This window comes from Mytilus trossulus, chromosome 14 (genome assembly GCF_036588685.1).
Source record: "Mytilus trossulus isolate FHL-02 chromosome 14, PNRI_Mtr1.1.1.hap1, whole genome shotgun sequence".
In the NCBI taxonomy this organism is placed as follows: domain Eukaryota; kingdom Metazoa; phylum Mollusca; class Bivalvia; order Mytilida; family Mytilidae; genus Mytilus; species Mytilus trossulus.
This window is the reverse complement of record NC_086386.1, coordinates 13,408,519-13,429,823: the sequence shown is the minus strand read 5'-3', so window position 1 is coordinate 13,429,823 and position 21,305 is coordinate 13,408,519. Positions and strand designations below refer to the sequence as shown.

General features: G+C 32.7%; 1 protein-coding gene across 1 annotated transcript in view; it reads left to right on the top strand.

The window, feature by feature from the left end:
• Positions 1-5,227: 5,227 nt before the first annotated feature.
• LOC134697489 (uncharacterized) overlaps positions 5,228-21,305 on the top strand; it is a 33,573-nt gene continuing 17,495 nt past the window's right edge. Inside the window, exons 1-2 of the mRNA XM_063559770.1 lie at positions 5,228-5,305; positions 9,939-10,032. Coding sequence (XP_063415840.1) covers positions 5,228-5,305; positions 9,939-10,032 — 172 coding nt within the window. The remainder of the gene's footprint in view (positions 5,306-9,938; positions 10,033-21,305) is intronic.

Below are 21,305 nucleotides of genomic sequence, written 5' to 3'. Positions count from 1 at the left end.
ATTCATAATATCAATAATATAATATTGGAATGAAAATACAATAATCAGATGTGAATAAATTAAATGACATAAAAAAAATCAAACCGTGTTATCGCCTCGAACCAACAGCTCGAAAACAGAAATATATTAGTTCAAAATGATAAGAAAGACAAAAATGAGAAAGAAGTATCGTTTTTAGTGAGTAAAACAGGAATGTGTAAGCATTTATATCTAACACTGAATATGCAATAACAAAAACATGTATAGAATATCGATCACTATATTAGAGTCAAAAACATGTACACAATATTTGTCAACGCCTATGTATATTCAAAAGACATAAATTAAAAGTATATCATTAATCAAACTAGATACCTAAACTGTTCATATGGAATGTTTAGCCATTAACTTTTAATGATTTTAAAAACCACAACTTTTATAACAAGAGATCAAAACAAGGCAATTATTCACAATATAAAGTCTGATACAATCGTGTGCGCCTGTAAGTATTCCGAGGTGTCTGCAGACATCGTGTAATATATTAAAAAGTCCTATATGAACTTAGTTGGTGGTCTGGTTCAATATGTATCTATTACTATTTATGTTGTGTTTGTACGGATTTAATTGAACAGAAACACATGTATACTTACGATAATATAATTTATGATTTATAATCATTATTTAAGACATTCATGCTGTATATCATATATAGTGTAGTTTAAAACTTATCATCGTCAATTATGAAAAAAAGCTTTTATTAAGAGAGTCTATATGCGATGCATTGGCGATTTCAAATTTTGCATTAATTGTGGTTCTGGTGAAATAATCGTGTGCGCCTGTAAAAATTTCCGAGCTGTCTGCAGACATCGTGTAATATAATAAAAAGTCAAAAGTGAATTTATATTCACATGACATAACCTCTAGTAACCACTCTATGTTATCTCCAAACTATGCATCTTTGGTGGTCTGGTTAAATATGTATCTGTAACTATTTATTGTGTGTATGACCGATATTGCAAGTGATTAATTGTATTATTTGTAATTGTCATAATGTTACAAAAGAAAGCATATCTTTGTATTCAAAATTTAAGATTTCAGACAAAACAGAACATCAGAATGTTCTCCAAACGGAGAGCTTTTCATGGTTAAAATTCGCAAACTAATACCTCAGGTTTTAAAATATCAGTTTAAAATGAAAGTTATTGTCGACAAGGCAAAATCACTGTTACTAATGGGTAAAAATGATTTTTTGAAGTCATCAATGACCGTCTGAGTAACCACTAGAATTTAGACAATCCCCTCTCTCATTGCATATTTAGCACTCAAATGAACACATATTTCACACCGTACAGTGTGGTCAGATAAATAACTTCTTATGTGGACAGAAGATACAAGGCAACGTCATAAAAGAGAAATTCGTCACTTCTTACATCACAAATAAGTCGCACATTTTTAGTTGATTTTGATACACGTTGGTTTATTTGTTTTAACCGGGTTTATTGTGCCTTTTTTTTTGTCGCTGTTGTTATATGTCGTTTAAATAATTAAAAAGATGTCTGTTTTCCTTTTTCCGCTCTTTAAATATTAATTGTTACAAGGTAATGTCAGACTTTGGTTTACAACAGTAATACTTACCTGAAGTACACAATGATTTTTTATAGTCAGCCAGTAAAAATTATTGGTTGTTGGAACATTTATTTAAACATCTTTCTAATATTTTTTTAGTACTAAACACCACATGACAATGACAGAAATTGTATTTATTGGTACCAAATTATAGGTGTTACTGTAGACAGACATTTAAATTTAAGATGAATAAATGAATAAATACATATAAAATATATCAATTTAATTTCGTTCGTTTATACAGCTGTGGTTTTCTTATTTTTGGGTATATGATTCTGATTAAGGTTACTAAAAGCTATAACTGCCATTTGGGAGGGGGAATGTCAAACAAAAATCACAAAAGATAAAATATTCAAACCGCAACCTGATTTAGAAAATACAATTAACAAATAACTAAAAACATAAAAAAACAGAAGACATACAACGACAAATGTATAAAAAAGCCTTTTAGCTTTAGACAGATATATTACGTATTCGGATGGATGAATTTTATTTGCTATTATAATTTATTCGCTATTCAATAAATAACAGACATAATTTTTGTTGTTTTTTTGTTTCACTTTAGTGTTTCTAATGCGTCGTAGTTTTTACTCTGATACGAGACGTGTTTACTATGGTTTTGGTTTGTCGTCCGGATTTGGTTTCTCTCGATCGATTTATGACTTCCATAGAGTCGTATACTGCTGGTTGCCTATATTGTACACCAAAACGCCTGATGTGTTTACAAAATAAACCACTATCGGTTGTTAAACGGTAAACTATGTTTTGCCTTAACAACACGTCTTGTAGAAGTCAGCATAATGAAGACGATAGCATAAATATAAACACCATATACTTATTTTATTGCATAACAATTATGTCTTGATGGCAACACATTACATACTGTGCCTTTATCGATAAGACATTTAAAAAATATTCAAACAAATATTCAAATTCATATTGATAAAATGCTTATCTTGGTGACAAATTAAACAGATATTTCCTGATATTATGTCAAGGATAAATAATTCTATAAATATGTTTTTTGCATGTCTGCTATTTCTTTATTTAAATATGAAAATTTCATTTACATAAAATACAATTGATCTTTAATTGCATATTATCATGCTATTTACATTTTCATTTTCATTGGTTAATTGGCTTTATCATTTGACCAATCACAAATCAACACAAGCAAATCGAGTAGCTATATATAAAGACAATCTCTGTCAGTGTTCACAATACATAAGATATTTTGTCTTCATTAAACCAAGTTGTTCAATTACTGAAAATGGTTGTGATATTGTGTAAGCAAGCTCAGGAAAGTAGTGATGCTAAGCCTGAATTAAAGAAAGGAACTTTAACAATGGTACAGTCAGTTAATAATCAACTAGTGAAAGTTCCGATGGTGGTACAGGTGTACAGGACTCGGTTTGAACATTATGTTGTTCTTCACAGAGACATGAAATTTACAAATACTGCAGTGTTTATGAATTTGAAGAAGTGTCAAGTTAGGAAGAGAGGAATGAATGAAATAACATTGATCGCAGACAATATTGAGGGAAACTCCTTAACTTTTTTAGCCAGGAATATAGCAGAAGTTGAATCGTGGATTGGTGTTTTTAAACCATCATCAAACGTGACAATCAAACGGGATAAACACTTGCCAAAGAATAACATGCATTCCATGTCTTTGTTGAAGGAAGAAGAAGAAGAGTGCATTGATTCATGAAATGTTTGATTTCATTCCTAAAACAAATGGCACCTTGCCTATTCAAAACAGTTAAATCCATGAGATATGCGATGTGATCTACTAAACAAACAGAAGGCTAGTAAGGGGGAAAGAATTGACCTCAAAAGCAAAGTGTCACCAAAAGTTAGCCTACAGAAGTCTGATGAAGTGTGGAACGGTCCATCCAGTGGTTAAAAACTGTGTAAAATGAAAGTTATTGTCGACAAGGCAAAATCACTGTTACTAATGGGTAAAAATGATTTTTTGAAGTCATCAATGACCGTCTGAGTAACCACTAGAATTTAGACAATCCCCTCTCTCATTGCATATTTAGCACTCAAATGAACACATATTTCACACCGTACAGTGTGGTCAGATAAATAACTTCTTATGTGGACAGAAGATACAAGGCAACGTCATAAAAGAGAAATTCGTCACTTCTTACATCACAAATAAGTCGCACATTTTTAGTTGATTTTGATACACGTTGGTTTATTTGTTTTAACCGGGTTTATTGTGCCTTTTTTTTTGTCGCTGTTGTTATATGTCGTTTAAATAATTAAAAAGATGTCTGTTTTCCTTTTTCCGCTCTTTAAATATTAATTGTTACAAGGTAATGTCAGACTTTGGTTTACAACAGTAATACTTACCTGAAGTACACAATGATTTTTTATAGTCAGCCAGTAAAAATTATTGGTTGTTGGAACATTTATTTAAACATCTTTCTAATATTTTTTTAGTACTAAAAACCACATGACAATGACAGAAATTGTATTTATTGGTACCAAATTATAGGTGTTCCTGTAGACAGACATTTAAATTTAAGATGAATAAATGAATAAATACATATAAAATATATCAATTTAATTTCGTTCGTTTATACAGCTGTGGTTTTCTTATTTTTGGGTATATGATTCTGATTAAGGTTACTAAAAGCTATAACTGCCATTTGGGAGGGGGAATGTCAAACAAAAATCACAAAAGATAAAATATTCAAACCGCAACCTGATTTAGAAAATACAATTAACAAATAACTAAAAACATAAAAAAACAGAAGACATACAACGACAAATGTATAAAAAAGCCTTTTAGCTTTAGACAGATATATTACGTATTCGGATGGATGAATTTTATTTGCTATTATAATTTATTCGCTATTCAATAAATAACAGACATAATTTTTGTTGTTTTTTTGTTTCACTTTAGTGTTTCTAATGCGTCGTAGTTTTTACTCTGATACGAGACGTGTTTACTATGGTTTTGGTTTGTCGTCCGGATTTGGTTTCTCTCGATCGATTTATGACTTCCATAGAGTCGTATACTGCTGGTTGCCTATATTGTACACCAAAACGCCTGATGTGTTTACAAAATAAACCACTATCGGTTGTTAAACGGTAAACTATGTTTTGCCTTAACAACACGTCTTGTAGAAGTCAGCATAATGAAGACGATAGCATAAATATAAACACCATATACTTATTTTATTGCATAACAATTATGTCTTGATGGCAACACATTACATACTGTGCCTTTATCGATAAGACATTTAAAAAATATTCAAACAAATATTCAAATTCATATTGATAAAATGCTTATCTTGGTGACAAATTAAACAGATATTTCCTGATATTATGTCAAGGATAAATAATTCTATAAATATGTTTTTTGCATGTCTGCTATTTCTTTATTTAAATATGAAAATTTCATTTACATAAAATACAATTGATCTTTAATTGCATATTATCATGCTATTTACATTTTCATTTTCATTGGTTAATTGGCTTTATCATTTGACCAATCACAAATCAACACAAGCAAATCGAGTAGCTATATATAAAGACAATCTCTGTCAGTGTTCACAATACATAAGATATTTTGTCTTCATTAAACCAAGTTGTTCAATTACTGAAAATGGTTGTGATATTGTGTAAGCAAGCTCAGGAAAGTAGTGATGCTAAGCCTGAATTAAAGAAAGGAACTTTAACAATGGTACAGTCAGTTAATAATCAACTAGTGAAAGTTCCGATGGTGGTACAGGTGTACACTACCAACAATTTGACTAGCGTTTACATGTACATTAAATGCCGCTATAAAAACAGTACTTTTAGGTAACATTACTAATCAGTACATTAAATGCCGCTATAAAAACAGTACTTTTAGGAAACATTACTAATCAGTACATTAAATGCCGCTATAAAAACAGTACTTTTAGGAAACATCACTATTCAGTACATTAATTTCTATATCATTTTCAGTAATGTTGGGAAAAAGTTGATTACAGTACTGAAAATTACAGTCATTTTTCAGTACTGAAAATTTCAGCCATTTTTCAGTACTGAAAATTTCAGCCATTTTTCAGTACTGAAAATTTCAGCCATTTTTCAGTACTGAAAATTTCAGCCATTTTTCAGTACTGAAAATTTCAGCCATTTTTCAGTACTGAAAATTTCAGTCATTTTTCAGTACTGAAAATTTCAGTCATTTTTCAGTTCTGAAAATTTCAGTCATTTTTCAGTACTGAAAATTTAAGTAATTTTACAGTACTGAAAATTCAATCATTTTTAAGTACAGAAAGTTGTAGTCAAATTCAAGACCTAATAAAAAAAACTCGGTTATGCTATCACAAATATCATAAGCCCCAAGGGTGAGTTGGGAATAGAAATTTGCTCACTTGGTCCTGTTCCGACCGGCAGTAAAAAGCTTGTTAAAGTGAAGCGTCCGTCTGGCTGTGAAAGATGTATCAAGTTTGCAGCTTCGTCCTGTCAGAATGCATATATCGAGGTTTAATCCAACGCCTCGAGTAAAGAGAGTGACAAGATCTCTGCACGTTAAGAACCCTTGCAACAACTCTTCTTGGCATGGCAAAATTTCTGTCCCTTACTTATATACCTTTATTTTCCAGTGGAAGTCGAAATTCCCCCTGATCATCATCGGGATGGGCCTCTATTATTACAAGACCTACTAGTACCTGTTGTATTTATTGTTAACTTGTTCTCGTCCAGAACCATCGTGAAATATTTGGCACTGGACATATAGCAATCAACAATCAGTAAAAATCAATCATCAACAAATATCATAAGTTGGTTTGGGATAAAAACAAGAATTTTATTTTAAAACTCCATAGCTATATGTATTCTTTCATTTCAACACATTAATATATTAAAGAGGATTCTTTTGATGAACTTTATGACCACATTCTTTATGTGCCTGTTTCAAGCCACGGGCCCACGACTTCTCATTTTTTTTATTGTCGTTATTTGTTGTATGTCATAGTTGGTGTTATTCAATGTTTTTGGCGTAAACCAGTGCGGGTTTTTTATCCTGACGATTAGTTTCGCTAGTTATCAAGATGACTTTTACAGCTTTCCATGCGCAATGATGTTTTCATTGTTGATTTATGTGAAAGGCGGAAAAAGAGCTGTCATAAAAACAGTCAAATTCAATCACATTAGCAACAAATACAAAACTATTTGGCAGGGGTCACCAATACAGTTTTTCAATATTAAGCAGTCAGCACCATACAAGAAGTTCTGAATAGCTCCGAGAAAAAAAAATGTCATCTAGATGTAAAGAACAATGTCAGAATATCGTTCATCAAACTAAAAGAGGGACGAAAGATACCAAAGGGACAGTCAAACTCGTAAATCTAAAACAAACTGACAACGCTATGGTTAAAAATTAAAAAAAAAACAGAAAAACAATAGTACACATGACACAACATAGAAAACTAAAGAATAAACAACACGAACCCCACCAAAAACTAGGGGTGATCTCAGGTGCTCCGGAAGGGTAAGCAGATCCTGCTCCACATTCGGCACCCGTCGTGTTGCTTATGTGATTACAAATCCGGTAAATAGTCTAATTCGGTAGGTCAAATTCATGAAAAGGAAGGGGATTGTTGTTACGACGTAAGGAACATATCCGATATCATGTGTGAAACGGTTATTCCATAACGGTCAACCAATGTATAACTACACAAAGACATATCTATAACATGACTTTGTCCGACTTGGGACAGAGGTGCATATACATATGGCGGGTTAAACCGATTTTGTCGACGTCTGACGTTGAACATTATGGTTATCTATATAGTATCCTTGTTCTGTTGTTGTTAGTTGTGAGGCATACCACATCTCCTTGTTTTATTAATAGAACTAAATATGTAGATTATATATATGCAGTCGCTGAAAACTGTTGCTCTTTCATACTTTCTTGTAGCACTTGAAATGCAATGACGTCTTTAATATAGTTCACGTTTCTCCTATAGATAGAAAAGATTCTTTTGATACCATGACAGATTGTTATCAGTAATAATTTCAAAGTAGTTTAAAAGAATAAGCACACATTTCAAGATATTTTTAAAACATTAACCTTGGATCAAGTCAGGAACCTCTAGTCTAGTGGTTGTGGTTGATTTATTTCGGTCATATTTATTGTTTGTAAATTGTTTTGTTATACATGTACATTAGGCAGTTAATATTCTGATATGAATTGTTTCATATTCATATTTCGCATGTTTTAACCTTTTATAGAGACTTTTACTCACTTTAAGGTCGTACAGTCGACTGCAATTGCGTATATCTACCTAAAACTTTGGTGAATTATTATAGTTGTATCATTGAAAATTATAACAACATTCCTTATTTTTACCAACACTGATATTTTCTATTCAACGGCAAGAAAATAGAACTTTGCTTCGTATTGTTCTTTGTGTGGTTTTAATATAGCATAAGAATTTTGACAGCAGTAGATTTTGAATGAAAAGCTGGACTAAATTTTAGGGTAGAAAGGCAGAATCAAATTAAAATACATAATTCTAAATATGAAAAGAAATGTTAGTTAAATCTCCACAAAACAGTAACACTTCTACAAAAGATATTTCAGTCTATTACTAATTGGAGTCTGATTCGGTTTTCTTCATCTTTTACGTTACAAGTAAAAGAGTGTTCAATTGCACGGTTAGTGTAAAAGATCTAAACTACAGACACATTTTCTACATATGAACCCAAAGTGAATCGATCAATCACATGATTTTTTTAAATTGGAAATGGACAAAAATCAAGTCTTCACAAGAATTAAACAGTAACTGAATATATTCTAGATAATATTATAGAAAGTAAATATAACTTTTTTTTGTTCGTGAGCATGTTTTATACAACCTTTCTTTATTTCTTTCTTGTTGTTCAAATTTCTTGGTCCTCAACAATTAAAGTCAGTCCTGTAAGCTCTAACCAATAATGTCTCAGACATTCGGTGTGAGCCAAGGCTCCGTGTTGAAGGCCGTACTTTAACCTATAATGGTTTACTTTTTAAATTGTTACTTGGATGGAGATTTGTCTCATTAGCACTCACACCACATCTTCCTATATCTATATACAACTTATAAGATGCATCGAGAATGCTCAAGTTGAAACGTTTCGCCTGCTTTTATATTCACGAATTATGTTATGCTGATAGACCAAGGAAAGAGTTTTAGTACAGGTGTCACATACATCACACATTGTCAAAGATCCACGAAAATGAAGTCAATGTGAGATAAACCAATTTAAGTCAGAAAGACATGTATAGCTGACAATTATTATACACACGTAATATAGTTTTTCTATTGCTTATCTCATACAATAAACAGCCAAAACAATGAAAATTACATATTGACCAATGAACCATGAAAAAATAAAGTCAAGGTGACTCGTCAGATGACCCCTGCTAGACAAGACATTTAAACCATAAAATCATTTATTGCACTATATCTAGTTTTATCTACTAGTATTGCTAAAAGAAATAGACAAAAAAACTAAATTTAACATTGACTAATGACCTGTGCAAATTAGACAAATAATAGTTCACAAGACACATAGAAAACTAAAGACTAAGCAACACGAATCCCACCATGGGTTTGATCTCGGGTGCTCCTGAAGGGTATGCTGATCCTGTTCCACATATAAATGTAGCACCCATCCTGTTGCTACAAACCCGGTAAATAGTCCAATTCGGTAGTTGACTAATAGGTAAGTGAGAAATTAACATAATAAAAATAGAAATTTGTTTTCAAGCAGTTGCTTGACAATGAAAATGAGGTCAAGGCCAACAGACATAATACAGACTTTCGTTATACATGTATAAGCCAGAAGGTATGAAGCCTCCAGTTAAAGTCAATTACCATATAAAATATCAAGCTCAATACAAATACCTAACGCCGTAGGATCTGTATCTTTCGCATGTCACAGGCACGACAATAAAGAAAGAAGACAAGCAAAGTCATGTACATCGATGACTCGCATCCTGGATTTTAGTTGTATTTGTTGATCAACTTTGAAACAAATTACTCAGGGAAAAGGGTCTTACTTGCAAAAGACCGAACGGAAGATTTTTTTCTAATCCATTTATCAACTTAATATTCTAAAAATAATTTATTCAAACGCCTGTAATGTTCATACAATAATTTTAATTTAAATTGTATATTATTATGAACGAGCTTCTGGTTTGGAAAATATACACTCATGGCAAGTTATTACAGGTTCTTTCGGTCTCTTTAAAAATACACCACTGTATGTCTCTTAGAGTTTTGTTTAAATGTTCTTCCCTGCACATAATTACTTATTTGTATGTTATATTCTTGTAGGATGTTGATTCAATGATAAAATCCTGTTTAATAAACCGTATTAGACTCTTGGGATTCTTCATTCTGTTGCTGAAATCTAAAAATAAAATTCAGGGTACAATTTTCTTAAATAATCATCAAATACTACGTTAACCTTACCAATCAGGGTTATCATTAAGGAATTTAAAGATGAGTCCATATATTTAGCATTTCTGACATGTGCAATGGTGAGATTAAGGATTTTTTGTGATTTATAATTTATCATTGCAGTCTCCATGATAAACTAGAACAAGAAAAAAAAAATTAATAATAACATTAACGGTATCAATTTTTCTGCACCAGATGTGCATTTCGACAACACTTGTCTCTTCAGTGATGCTCGTGGCCAAAATATTTAAAATCCAAATCGTATATAAAAGACGAAGAGCTTTAATAAGTTAACCCTTAAAATTAGATCTATGAATATTTTTTAGTTATTGCTATAACATTGTTTTATTATCCATAGTTCATAGATGGAGTATGATACATGCACATATATTATTTTTTAAATTCTGTATTTTGCTGATAAATATACTCACTTTTATAGTCAACATCACACTTTTACACTAACAGCAGCAACTGCAGGTGAGACACAGAGTTCTGTGGATCCATTGAGAAAATGTTCAATCTATGTATCCCTATGAAGATTTCTTGTTCCCTAGTTTGGTAAAATAATTAAGGTCATTAGTATGCAGAGGAAAACAGTTTTTACAATTTTAGATAAGTTAACGGACAATGATAACGGATAAAAATTTATGAATAAAGCAAAGTGGGCTAGAACAAATATGACAACCAATTCTTTTAAATGGATTTTTTAAAACTTTACTATAGGCTGATAAGACTTGAAAGAAATTATTTTGCACAACTTGCCCAGAGCATGAGGAAAATTAACTCTCTGCAACTTAAAATGCAGGAACTAAATTGTGTACAAATTAAAATAAACAGCTGCGCCATGAGCGCATGGTACGCCTGTCGTCTTGTGTGATAGTTTAATGCAATAATCATAAATAATTTTTGAGAAAGTTTTAAGCAATAACCATAAATTGTTTTTGAGATACAGAGGGACATATGAACCCCAAAAAAATAAATATCACTAAAATAAAATTTTGAATAAAAACCAAAAAGTATACAGATCTTAAAATTAATGTTACAAAGAAGTATGTAAAGTTTTAAGCAATAATCATAAATTGATTTTGAAATACGGCGTGACATGCATGTAAAAATACCCTCCCCCTTTTTTACAAAATACTAAATAACTGAAAAATGAAATTTTAAATCATCACCAAAAGTATACAGATCTTAAGATCAATACAACAAAGAAGTGTGTAAAGTTTTAAGCAATAATCATAAATTGATTTTGAGATACGGCGTGACATGTACAAATACCCTCCCCTTTTTTTTTACAAAATACTAAACAACTGAAAAACGAAATTTTAAATCATCACCAAAAAGTATACAGATCTTAAGATTAATATAACAAAAAGGTGTGTAAAGTTTAAAGCAATAATCATAAATCGTTTTTGAGATACGGCGCGATATGTAAAAATCCCCTCCCCCTTTTTTACAAAATACTCAATAACTCAAAAATGAAATTTTGAATCATCACCAAAAAGTATACAGATCTTAAGATTAATTTAACTAAGAAGTTTGTAAAGTTTTAAGCAATAATCAAAAATTGTTTTTGATATACAGTGCGACATGTGAAAAAAAACCACACCCCTATTTTAGTTACAAAGTGCCGTAACTCAAAAAGTTTTAATCTTATTTTGACCGAAAAGTATACAGATCATTTGACTATCATAAGAAACAACTACAATAAGTTTCGTGAAATTTGGATAAGTCGTTCTCAAGTTACGGCCCGACATGTTTATGCCGGACAAACGGACAGACGGACGGACACCGGACATTTGTATAACATAATACGTCCCGTCAAATTTTTGACGGGCGTATAAAAAAGTAATCAAAGCGCTGTAAGCCCTGTAGGCAGTTAACCAAAAACCAAGGCAAACATAATTATGAAAACTGTGGCAATATTAATGTTGCTTCAATTTTTTTTTTAAAGATTTAAAAGAACAAACATTAAACATTCATATATAATTGTACATGTATGTTCATTTAATGAATTAAATTAAATCATTAAGTGCCAGTCTTTGTAATAATCAGGCAATTTAGGTAAAAATCAAAACATGATCAGAAAAAAACCCACCGAGCTAATCATTCTATTTAATACTAACCATCATCCTGAGTTAAACATTATAAGTCTTTCGTTTGTGTGTGTCTGGTAATATCAAATAACTCGGTTAGAAAATTGGTTAGAATGATAGCAAATTACAGAGTTATCTCCCCTTATTCGTTAATTTCTAGTGCATTTCAACCAAATTGTATCTTCTATTACCAGAACAGAAAACAGAAATGAATGTTTTTTTTTGTGCATAACTACATATTATGAACTGAAATCAATGTCAAATTGGGTGGGTTTTTTTGGGTCATATTTTCACCACTGCCTGATTCTTAGGCAGACTGGCACTTAAGGCAAATAATTCATATTTTATCAAGGTTTTCAATAGCAACATACATGTATATATCAAGTATATTTTTTTTCATGGTCATGAGTCTTGAGTCAGCAGTGGTACAAATTCGCAATGATTGCAGTTCTTCTAGTTGATCGTAATTGTTGGTATTAGTTGACTGTTAGTAGTTCAAGTTGACTTTAGTTCTTTAGTACGAGCTTGTAAAAGTATGAATGGACTTGCTTCCCTGGAAAGTAAACTGAGTTTGTGTTCTACAGTCCAAAAGTTATGAGACACAAATCAGACAAATGTTTACTACTACAGGGGGGTCAATGGTGAGGTCTGACTGACCTGTTCATAGTAAATGTAAATGACTCCCACCTTCACCCCAAGTCCATTATGTCGAAGTTTGGAATAAAATTACAGGTGTTAGTTCTCGCAAAGTGATATGCATATGTGACGCCTATGATATTGACCTTGTAGAGTGGGGTGCTCGTTTTCGCCTTATCTTTCCATGTTTTGTTCAGTTTATGTTCAGATCTTTGTGTTTTTGAAGTATACTGATAATTCTATATGAAGATAACTTTAAATGCAAAATATTCTTAGCTTGAAACGTGTTTGTTTTGAGTAAAATCATTGGAAAAGTTGGATTAAAGGGTGTTTGAAATTTCCTAATTTTTTGCCAACGGGGAACACATATTCGCCGTTTTTACATATTTATTTAAAAGCAAATAACTGCAGCTTTAAATAATATTTATCAAATAAATTTCATTATAGAAGAATAGCAAATATTTGAAAGGTGTAAAAAACTGACATTTAGCGCAATCAGTCAAAGAATTACTAAGGAATGCTTCTTTGAAATCGTTTTAGTCATTCAGGAAATTGGCTGAAAATCGTTGTCCATTTTTCGGTCCTTTGACGTATGTGCCGAAATTTAGTCTCATTTTCAAAAATAATCATATTTGTTGATAAAAATATATTTTAACAGCATATTCCTTCCATTTAAACCATCCTTTGCAATTTTTACACCTCAAAATCATAAAACGGCGAAATTGTGTCCACGGCGAATATGAGCGCCCCACTCTATGTCATTCAATCTTTTTAAAATGACAAACAGGAATGAATATGGTTTAGGAGTTGGTATCTGAATTTTTTACAGTTTCTCAAAACACACACAAGAGGGTGTGGGGTGACCCTATGGACTACCCCTATTTTTCATTTGATTTTTTATATTGTCCCATACATGAATATATATGGTTTAAGGGTCTGGATCTCGACCGTTATCAAGTTTTCAAACAGGAGGGGTAGGGGACCCAAGTGACTTCCCTTATATTTCATATGATTTGTTATATAGTCCAATACATGAATATATATGGTTGAGGGGTGGAGATCTCATCTGTTTCCAAGTTATCAAACAGGATTGGTAGGGTGACCCTTATGACTCTCCCTATATTTCATTTGATTAGTGCTATTGTCCCGTACATGTACATGAAAATATATGGTTTAATTTAAAGGTGGGGATCTCGACTGTTTCCAAGTTCTCAAACAACAGGAGGGATTGGGTGACTGCAGGGACTCCCCCTATATTTCATTTGATCAGTTATATAGTCCCATATATGAATATATATGGTTGAGAGATGGGAATCTCATCAGTTTCAAAGTTATCAAACAGGAGGGGTAGAGTGCCCTAAAGGACTCCACATACATATCATATGATTTGCTTACATTAAGATATCATATAATCTAGTTGCACTCTATGTGTACAATAAGAAACTTACTGCTATTTTAACTGACCCATCAAAATTGAGAAAAAAATACCCATTGAAATTGCAATAATATTTTTACACTTTAAAAGCATCTAACTTGCTTTACCAACATTCATTACTGATAAAGAAAATGTATAATGTCACCAGGACCATATACATTGTTAGATATATACTGCTCCAAGCTGTCACAAAGACTCACATTGTATTGGATTTTGACATTAATATTTGTCAACAAGTAATTTTGTGTTTCAGTACAAAATATTTTCTGTTTTTTCGTTCTTTTACATATACCTTTTGGTTTTCAATTCCAGTGTATATATTTATTTATCATGCAAAGATGAATTTTGTCATCTGTCTGATTTAAAAAAAAATATCAAAGATCGCCAAAATCCGGAATTACCCATATCCGCTTCCGGAATTGAATCCGGGATTGTAATTTTCGTCTCAGGTAGCACTCGGATTAGTATCCTCAATTATCTGGAATGTCCTATCAATGTCTGAACGCATTCGTTTTAGTTCGTAACAGATTCCTACGGATCGGGAAGGGTCCGAATAGTTCGGCAAAGCATCCCGACAGTTAGGTGCGTCCCGTAACATTCGGGGCAACTCAGCCGATTTTGTCTAGTCGGATTACAATCGTGGCTATGTCGTGACAGATTCTGCTGTATCGGATCGAATTCCGAACAATGTCTTGTGTATTCTGGAAGGTGTCCTGTGGAACGGGTATGATCCGGAGTAATTTTTCATAGTTGTTTTTCTGCCGATTGAGTCCAGATTGCATCCAGATCTTGTCGATTGCGAACCGTTTTTTGCCGAAACCGTTCCGAAACAGTCCCGTTATTAATACGAAATTCGTCAATGATACCCACGTCAGAGTCCCGACAATTACAGAATACAATACGACTGAGACCAGACAAAGCCGTTTGCAATGCGATAGAGCGGACTATGATAGGATTACGTTCCGACAGTACTTGATCATCCCGAATATGCCGACAGTTTTCGAACGGATAACTTCCGTCAGCGTCGGTTCACTGTCCGGTCACTGTCTGATCTCAGTCGGATAACATTCGGTAGAGTCGGGACGCAGTCGTGACAGACTCGGTCGAATTTTACCTGGCGAAAAATACAAATCGGATTAGAAGCGGATTCAGAACGGTATTATCGGGACTAATTCGCTTAGAAACGGTTGAATATCGGTGCTTCCTGAATACTATCTGATTGTTGTCGTGATCAAATTATCTTTTTTACAAATTTTAATATAAGTTTGAATTTCCATCCACGATTCACAGGATCTTGATCAGACTTTTAATAAATTTTAATCGGGAATGGTCCTATCAAGAACGGAAGTAAAAATCGTGAATGTGTGACCCCAGCTTAAAAAATAAAATAAAAAATTAGCCACAAAATGTTTATCATCTCCTATTCCTAGATTTCTAATACATTAACCTAACTGTTTGTGTTGTACATGTGCATACGTATGTAATCAGTATATTTTATAGATGTTAAGAGTGAAAATTAATTCCTTTTATGTGTATCAACAGAGACATATGTCTCTGGTATCAATTGCAACATTCTGCATTTATTAACCATAAAATATTGCAAAAAGGGGGGTGAACATGTCACATACACCCCTAAATTTGGATCAAACAAAAATTTCAATGCCGTTGAGTGATACCTTTTTAGAAACTGTTTTCATAAATCTTCCTAATGATCAAATTAAAAATGGGTGACTTGCGCCTCATTTTTTCGTAAAATCCAATCACAAAAAGTTCGTGCGATAAAAAGTTGAAAAAAAATATTACAATAATTGTCGGACCAATGTATGGTAGGGCCCTGCAAATACGGACTGTCATACAGAAAACAGCCTATATTACATAATCTTGATGTTCATATAAACCCAATACAAATATAAAAAAGAAGATTGGGTATGATTGCCAATGAGACAACTATCCACAAAAGACCAAAATGACACAAACATTAACAATTATAGGTCACCGTACGGCCTTCAACAATGAGCAAAGCCCATACCGCATATTGTCAGCTATAAAAGGCCCCGATAAGACAAGGTAAATACAAAGGCTATTTTAATACTCAGCTATCCAAAAATGAATTTTATTGCACACTAGCTCTCATATTTGAAAAATCCGAGGGCCAAAATGCGAAACTACACACCTAACTGTGGAGTGCTACATTTGTACCTCATATCAGCCATTTTGTTTTCAATGTTGTTTTTGTCAGATACGATTTTACTAGAATTTACACATTATTTGTCGGCGATTTTCTGTATAAAGCGGTTGAACAAAATGAACATCGCTGTCATGCACAGTAATGCTAAAAATAAGTTTTGAGATCGTTTATTAGCAGCCGACTTTGGTAAAAAGGTTTGCTAAGTTATCTTTTTATTTCCTCTCAAGTCGGGCATGTCGAGCGTAGCTTAACCAAGTCGAACGTCCGACTGCAAAAGTGGAAGGCCGCTAATTTGAACCCCTGCCTCCAAATTGAAAAGATACAAAAATTTCGTCTTATAATTTAAAATTGCCGCCAACAGCATGAAAAGTGGAACTTATTTTAAGACTACTGACATAATTGACTACGTTTTGATGACAAACAATATTCCTACGACTTTTGCCATAGGGGGGAATCTAAACTACTTGTCTTTAGAGATTTCGGCGATTAAACATTTCATACATTTGTTCTTTGACAGCTTAGTCAAAATCTCAGGGGATAATAAACTACATAAAGAATCCTAATGTGCCATACTTCCTATATGTTTATGTGCAACTTCAAAACTTTTGGATAAATCATTTTTTTCTGATCATATTTTTTGTAATCAAGAATTAAAAGTATAAAAAAACTGTCCAATTAGTTATAAATAACATAACATCCAGCTAGATAATAACAATGGCACATAATTCAGCATGTATTGGGTAGAACACAAATCTAGGGTGCTCGCATAAGGCAGCTTAACTGCCTAAAAATGAAGCTTTGCTGTAGTAAAATATAAACTTGCGTAGCAACAGATCAAAATGATTAGATCTATTCGTCAACTCCCCCCTCCCCCCCAAAAAAAAACCCATCAAATTATTGTCCCCTTAAAACAAAACAACCCTTACCATGGCAACCATAAAAGAACCATTGTAGTAAAGTTACAGATTGCAAAACAATATACCCGGAGACAAATTATTAAGTGACACAGTTTTGATGGCAACATTCAGTGGCGGATCCAGTAATTTTCATAAGTGGGGGCCCGCTGACTGCCTAAGAGGGACCTCGCTCCAGTCAAGCTTCGGTGATTCCTTTTATAAGCAAGCAGGTTTTTTTTTCTCAAAAAGGGGGACTGTATCCCCCCCCCCCTTAATCCGCCTCTGACATCATTTCGGCAATTCGCAAGAGATTCACTTTTTATCGAGTATCGAGTTGTGAGTTAAGAAAGTCGAGTTGCAAGTATCGAGTTGTGAGTAACGAAAATCGAGTTGCGAGTTACAAAATTCTTGTTGCGAGTTTTAAAAGTTGAGTTACGAGTTATAATAATAATAATAATTAAAACTCATTAGGATTAAACCAAATTTCAATAAGGCTCTCTACATACAATATCAACTACATAAATGAATAATTTACTAATATACAAATGTAAACAATAGATCTAAATAAACAAGCTATAATTTCAACAACAACCAGGTGCTCCGCAGGGCACATCTTTATACGACCGCAGTGGTCCAACCCTGAACGGTTGGAGCAAATTTGGTCACAATATTCAAGCTTGATACTGTCTGAATTTGGATTGTGATCGAATTTTGTCATAATAAAGGTTTTTGTCACAAAATAAATGTGGCCAGAGATCTAACAAATCTACTGTACAATACTGTGCAATTGAAGGCTTCTTCTTGAAATTTTTCAAAATTCGAATTTCGAAATTTTTTGAAAAAAAGGAATCCCTTAAAAAAATTACCCCCCCCCTAAAAGAAACCTTATTGAAACCCCCTTTTTAAGCAATAACCCTCAACTCAATCCCATCATTTCCCTTGTAGTATGGAACCTTGTATAAAATTTCAGAGAGATTTATTCACCTAATTTAAAACATTTTTTGTTTGGAAACTAGAAACATGCTTCTTTTTTTGCCCTTTTTTGGCCCCACTAATTCCTACATATTTGGGCAATTATTCCAAAATTTAATCCTAGCCTCCCCTTTGTTATGTGGAACATTGTGGTACAATTTTAGAGAGGTCAATACAATTACACACAATTTATTGTCTTGAAACTAGAAAATGCTTGCTTTTGGTCCCTTGTTGGCCCTTTATTCCTAAACTTTTGACCCATAAACCCGTAAACGAATCCAAACCTTCTACTTGTGGTTTTAAACATTGTGGTACAATTTCAGAGCAAATGAAATACTTATACACAAGTTATTATCCTTAAACTAGAAAAATCCGTGTTTTGGGCTTCTTATTCCAAAACGGTTGGACAACCATCCCCAAAATCGATCCCAACCTTCCTTTTGTGGTATTGACCATTCTGAGAGAAAAAAATCATTAAGATCTATTTTTTTAACTAAAGAAACTGTCCGGAAACCAATTGGGCTTCGGACGACGCAGACGACAACGACATCATACCATTATACGATCCAAAAAAATGTTTGAGGTCGTATAAAAAACACCTATAGTATAATACATTGTGGCTTAACTCATACATTTGACACTTAAAACAATATAATGAATTGTAAGAGTATTTGAAAGTAGATATACTTTTTAATTTTTTTATTTCACTGGATAATGAATTCCACGCTTTTGGGCCACTAAAAGAACCAGATGCTCCGCAGGGCGTAGCTTTATACGATAACAAAAACTCCCAAAATCAATCCCAACCTTCCTTTTGTCGTCATAAACCTTGAGTGAAAATTTCATAGATTTCTATTTTCTTATACTAAAGATATTGTGCAAAAACTAAGAAAAATGCTTGTTTTGGACCGTTTTTGGCTCATAATTCCTAAACTGTTGGGACCAAAACTCTCAAAATCAATCCCAACCTTTTTTTTGTGGTCATAAACCTTATGTTAAAATTTAATAGAATTCTGTGTACTGAAAGTTTTTGTGCGAAAACCAAGTAAAATGCTATTTTGGGCCCTTTTTGTCGCTAATTCCTAGACTGTTGGGACCAGAACTCTCAAAATCAATCACAACCTTCCTTTTATGGTCATAAACCTTGTGTTTAAATTTCACAGGTTTCTATTTACTTATACTTAGGTTAAAGTGTGAAAACACCAAATGTTTTCGGACGACGACGACGACGACGACGCCAACGTCATACCAATATACGACCGAGACCACAATTGTCTGTTCTTCTTCGCTTCGTTTTTCACGAATATAGTCCCTAGTGTTTACTCGTTTAAACTAATATGATATGTTACTTGTAACTTTTCTTTTCATTTAAAGTACCTAATACAATACCAAGGAGCTTCCAAAACTTAAAATTATTGGAATTTATTACAGCTTTGTGTTTATTAACTTAATTCTCTGGTTGATGAACTCTTTTGCGACCTAATTTCGCCACGACCGCACCACGATTGCTTTGAACATGTTCAAAGTTGGCCATGCTCTTCACGATCTTGAAGATCTCACCACAACCATGGTACGACCTTACTGCGACCTACACGATCATCAAAATTTGCATTTTTTCCACAGATCGTAGTGCGATCGTGGCTTAGTGGGACTGGGGTATTAGAGAAAACTCAATTCAACATCCATAATCATATGGCTAAATCATATAACAAAACGCATAAAAAAAGGATAGACAATGATTATCAATTTCTTAATTTGGTCTCTATATGATCTATAAAATATATAAGTTTCTCACTGAATGTATACAAAGAGGGTAACCAAAGATTTTGCGACGATGCAAATATTAAACTTTACAATATAAATAAATAGCTTTAACCAACGAACTCAAAAAGCAAAAGCTATATGCAATTAACAAACATATACGTATATAAGCTTCATGTAAATTATTTAACAATGAATAAATTTGATTTATTTACTGTCTTCTGATTGGTTAAAAAAATTAGCTTTATTTTCTATGTTAATAATTTTTATGGCGACACGCCCACTCTAACGTTGTATATTCATACGCAAACATCTGTGTCCGTTGTTATTCGTACTAATATATATCTTTGAGACTTATTTTTGATAGAAATTTATTTATAATGAATGGCAATAATTTATTTTGAATTTATTGAACCATAAAATTAATTTTTGACTCTTCACATTTAACATAATCCGCTTCGCGGATTATTCAAAGTGAAGAGTCCATAATTAATTTTATGGTTCAATAAATTCAAAATAAATAACAGCCATTCATGAAATGAAATACATTAATTATGAAATTTGAAGTTTGAAGTTTTACCAAGGGCGCTTATAATTAATTAATAACACGGTCTACCACACATCATTTCGGGGACACTCCCTCTGGTATCTTTCCTCCCTCTTTTATAGCTGACTATGCGGGGGCTTTTTCTTATTATTGAGGGCATTATGATGACCTATAGTTGCTAATGTTTGTGTCATATAGTCACAGAGTCATCCTCATCGCTTCCATCAATCTTTATTCTATCACCAATAGTTTCAACACCTAGTCTGATCAAGTCTTGATCGGTAAGGTGCTGAAAAGTGTCATCTTCTATCCTATCATCTTTAAACTTTTTAATTTGAAAGATTTGCAGATTAAGTTCTGCAAGAGCACGTTGTACAGCAGACGACATGTTGACAGTATGGAAATAAACCCGAAAAAATTATACATGTTTTCGGTTATTTTCGGAAGTCTACCACCACCAGATAATGAAAAAAAGCACTGAAAGTAATTGATTAACCACCAAGTATAATATTTTTTGAACCAAACATAAAACATTTTGACCACAGATCATAAAGTTGTTTGAACTGAACATAATATTTATTTTACTGAACATAATGATCAGTCTACAGAACATAATATTTATTTCACTCAACATAATGATAACAGTACTGATAATAAAGTGCTGCGCTTTAGCGCATTATACGCCCGTTGCTCTTTTAACTTGTTTTTGA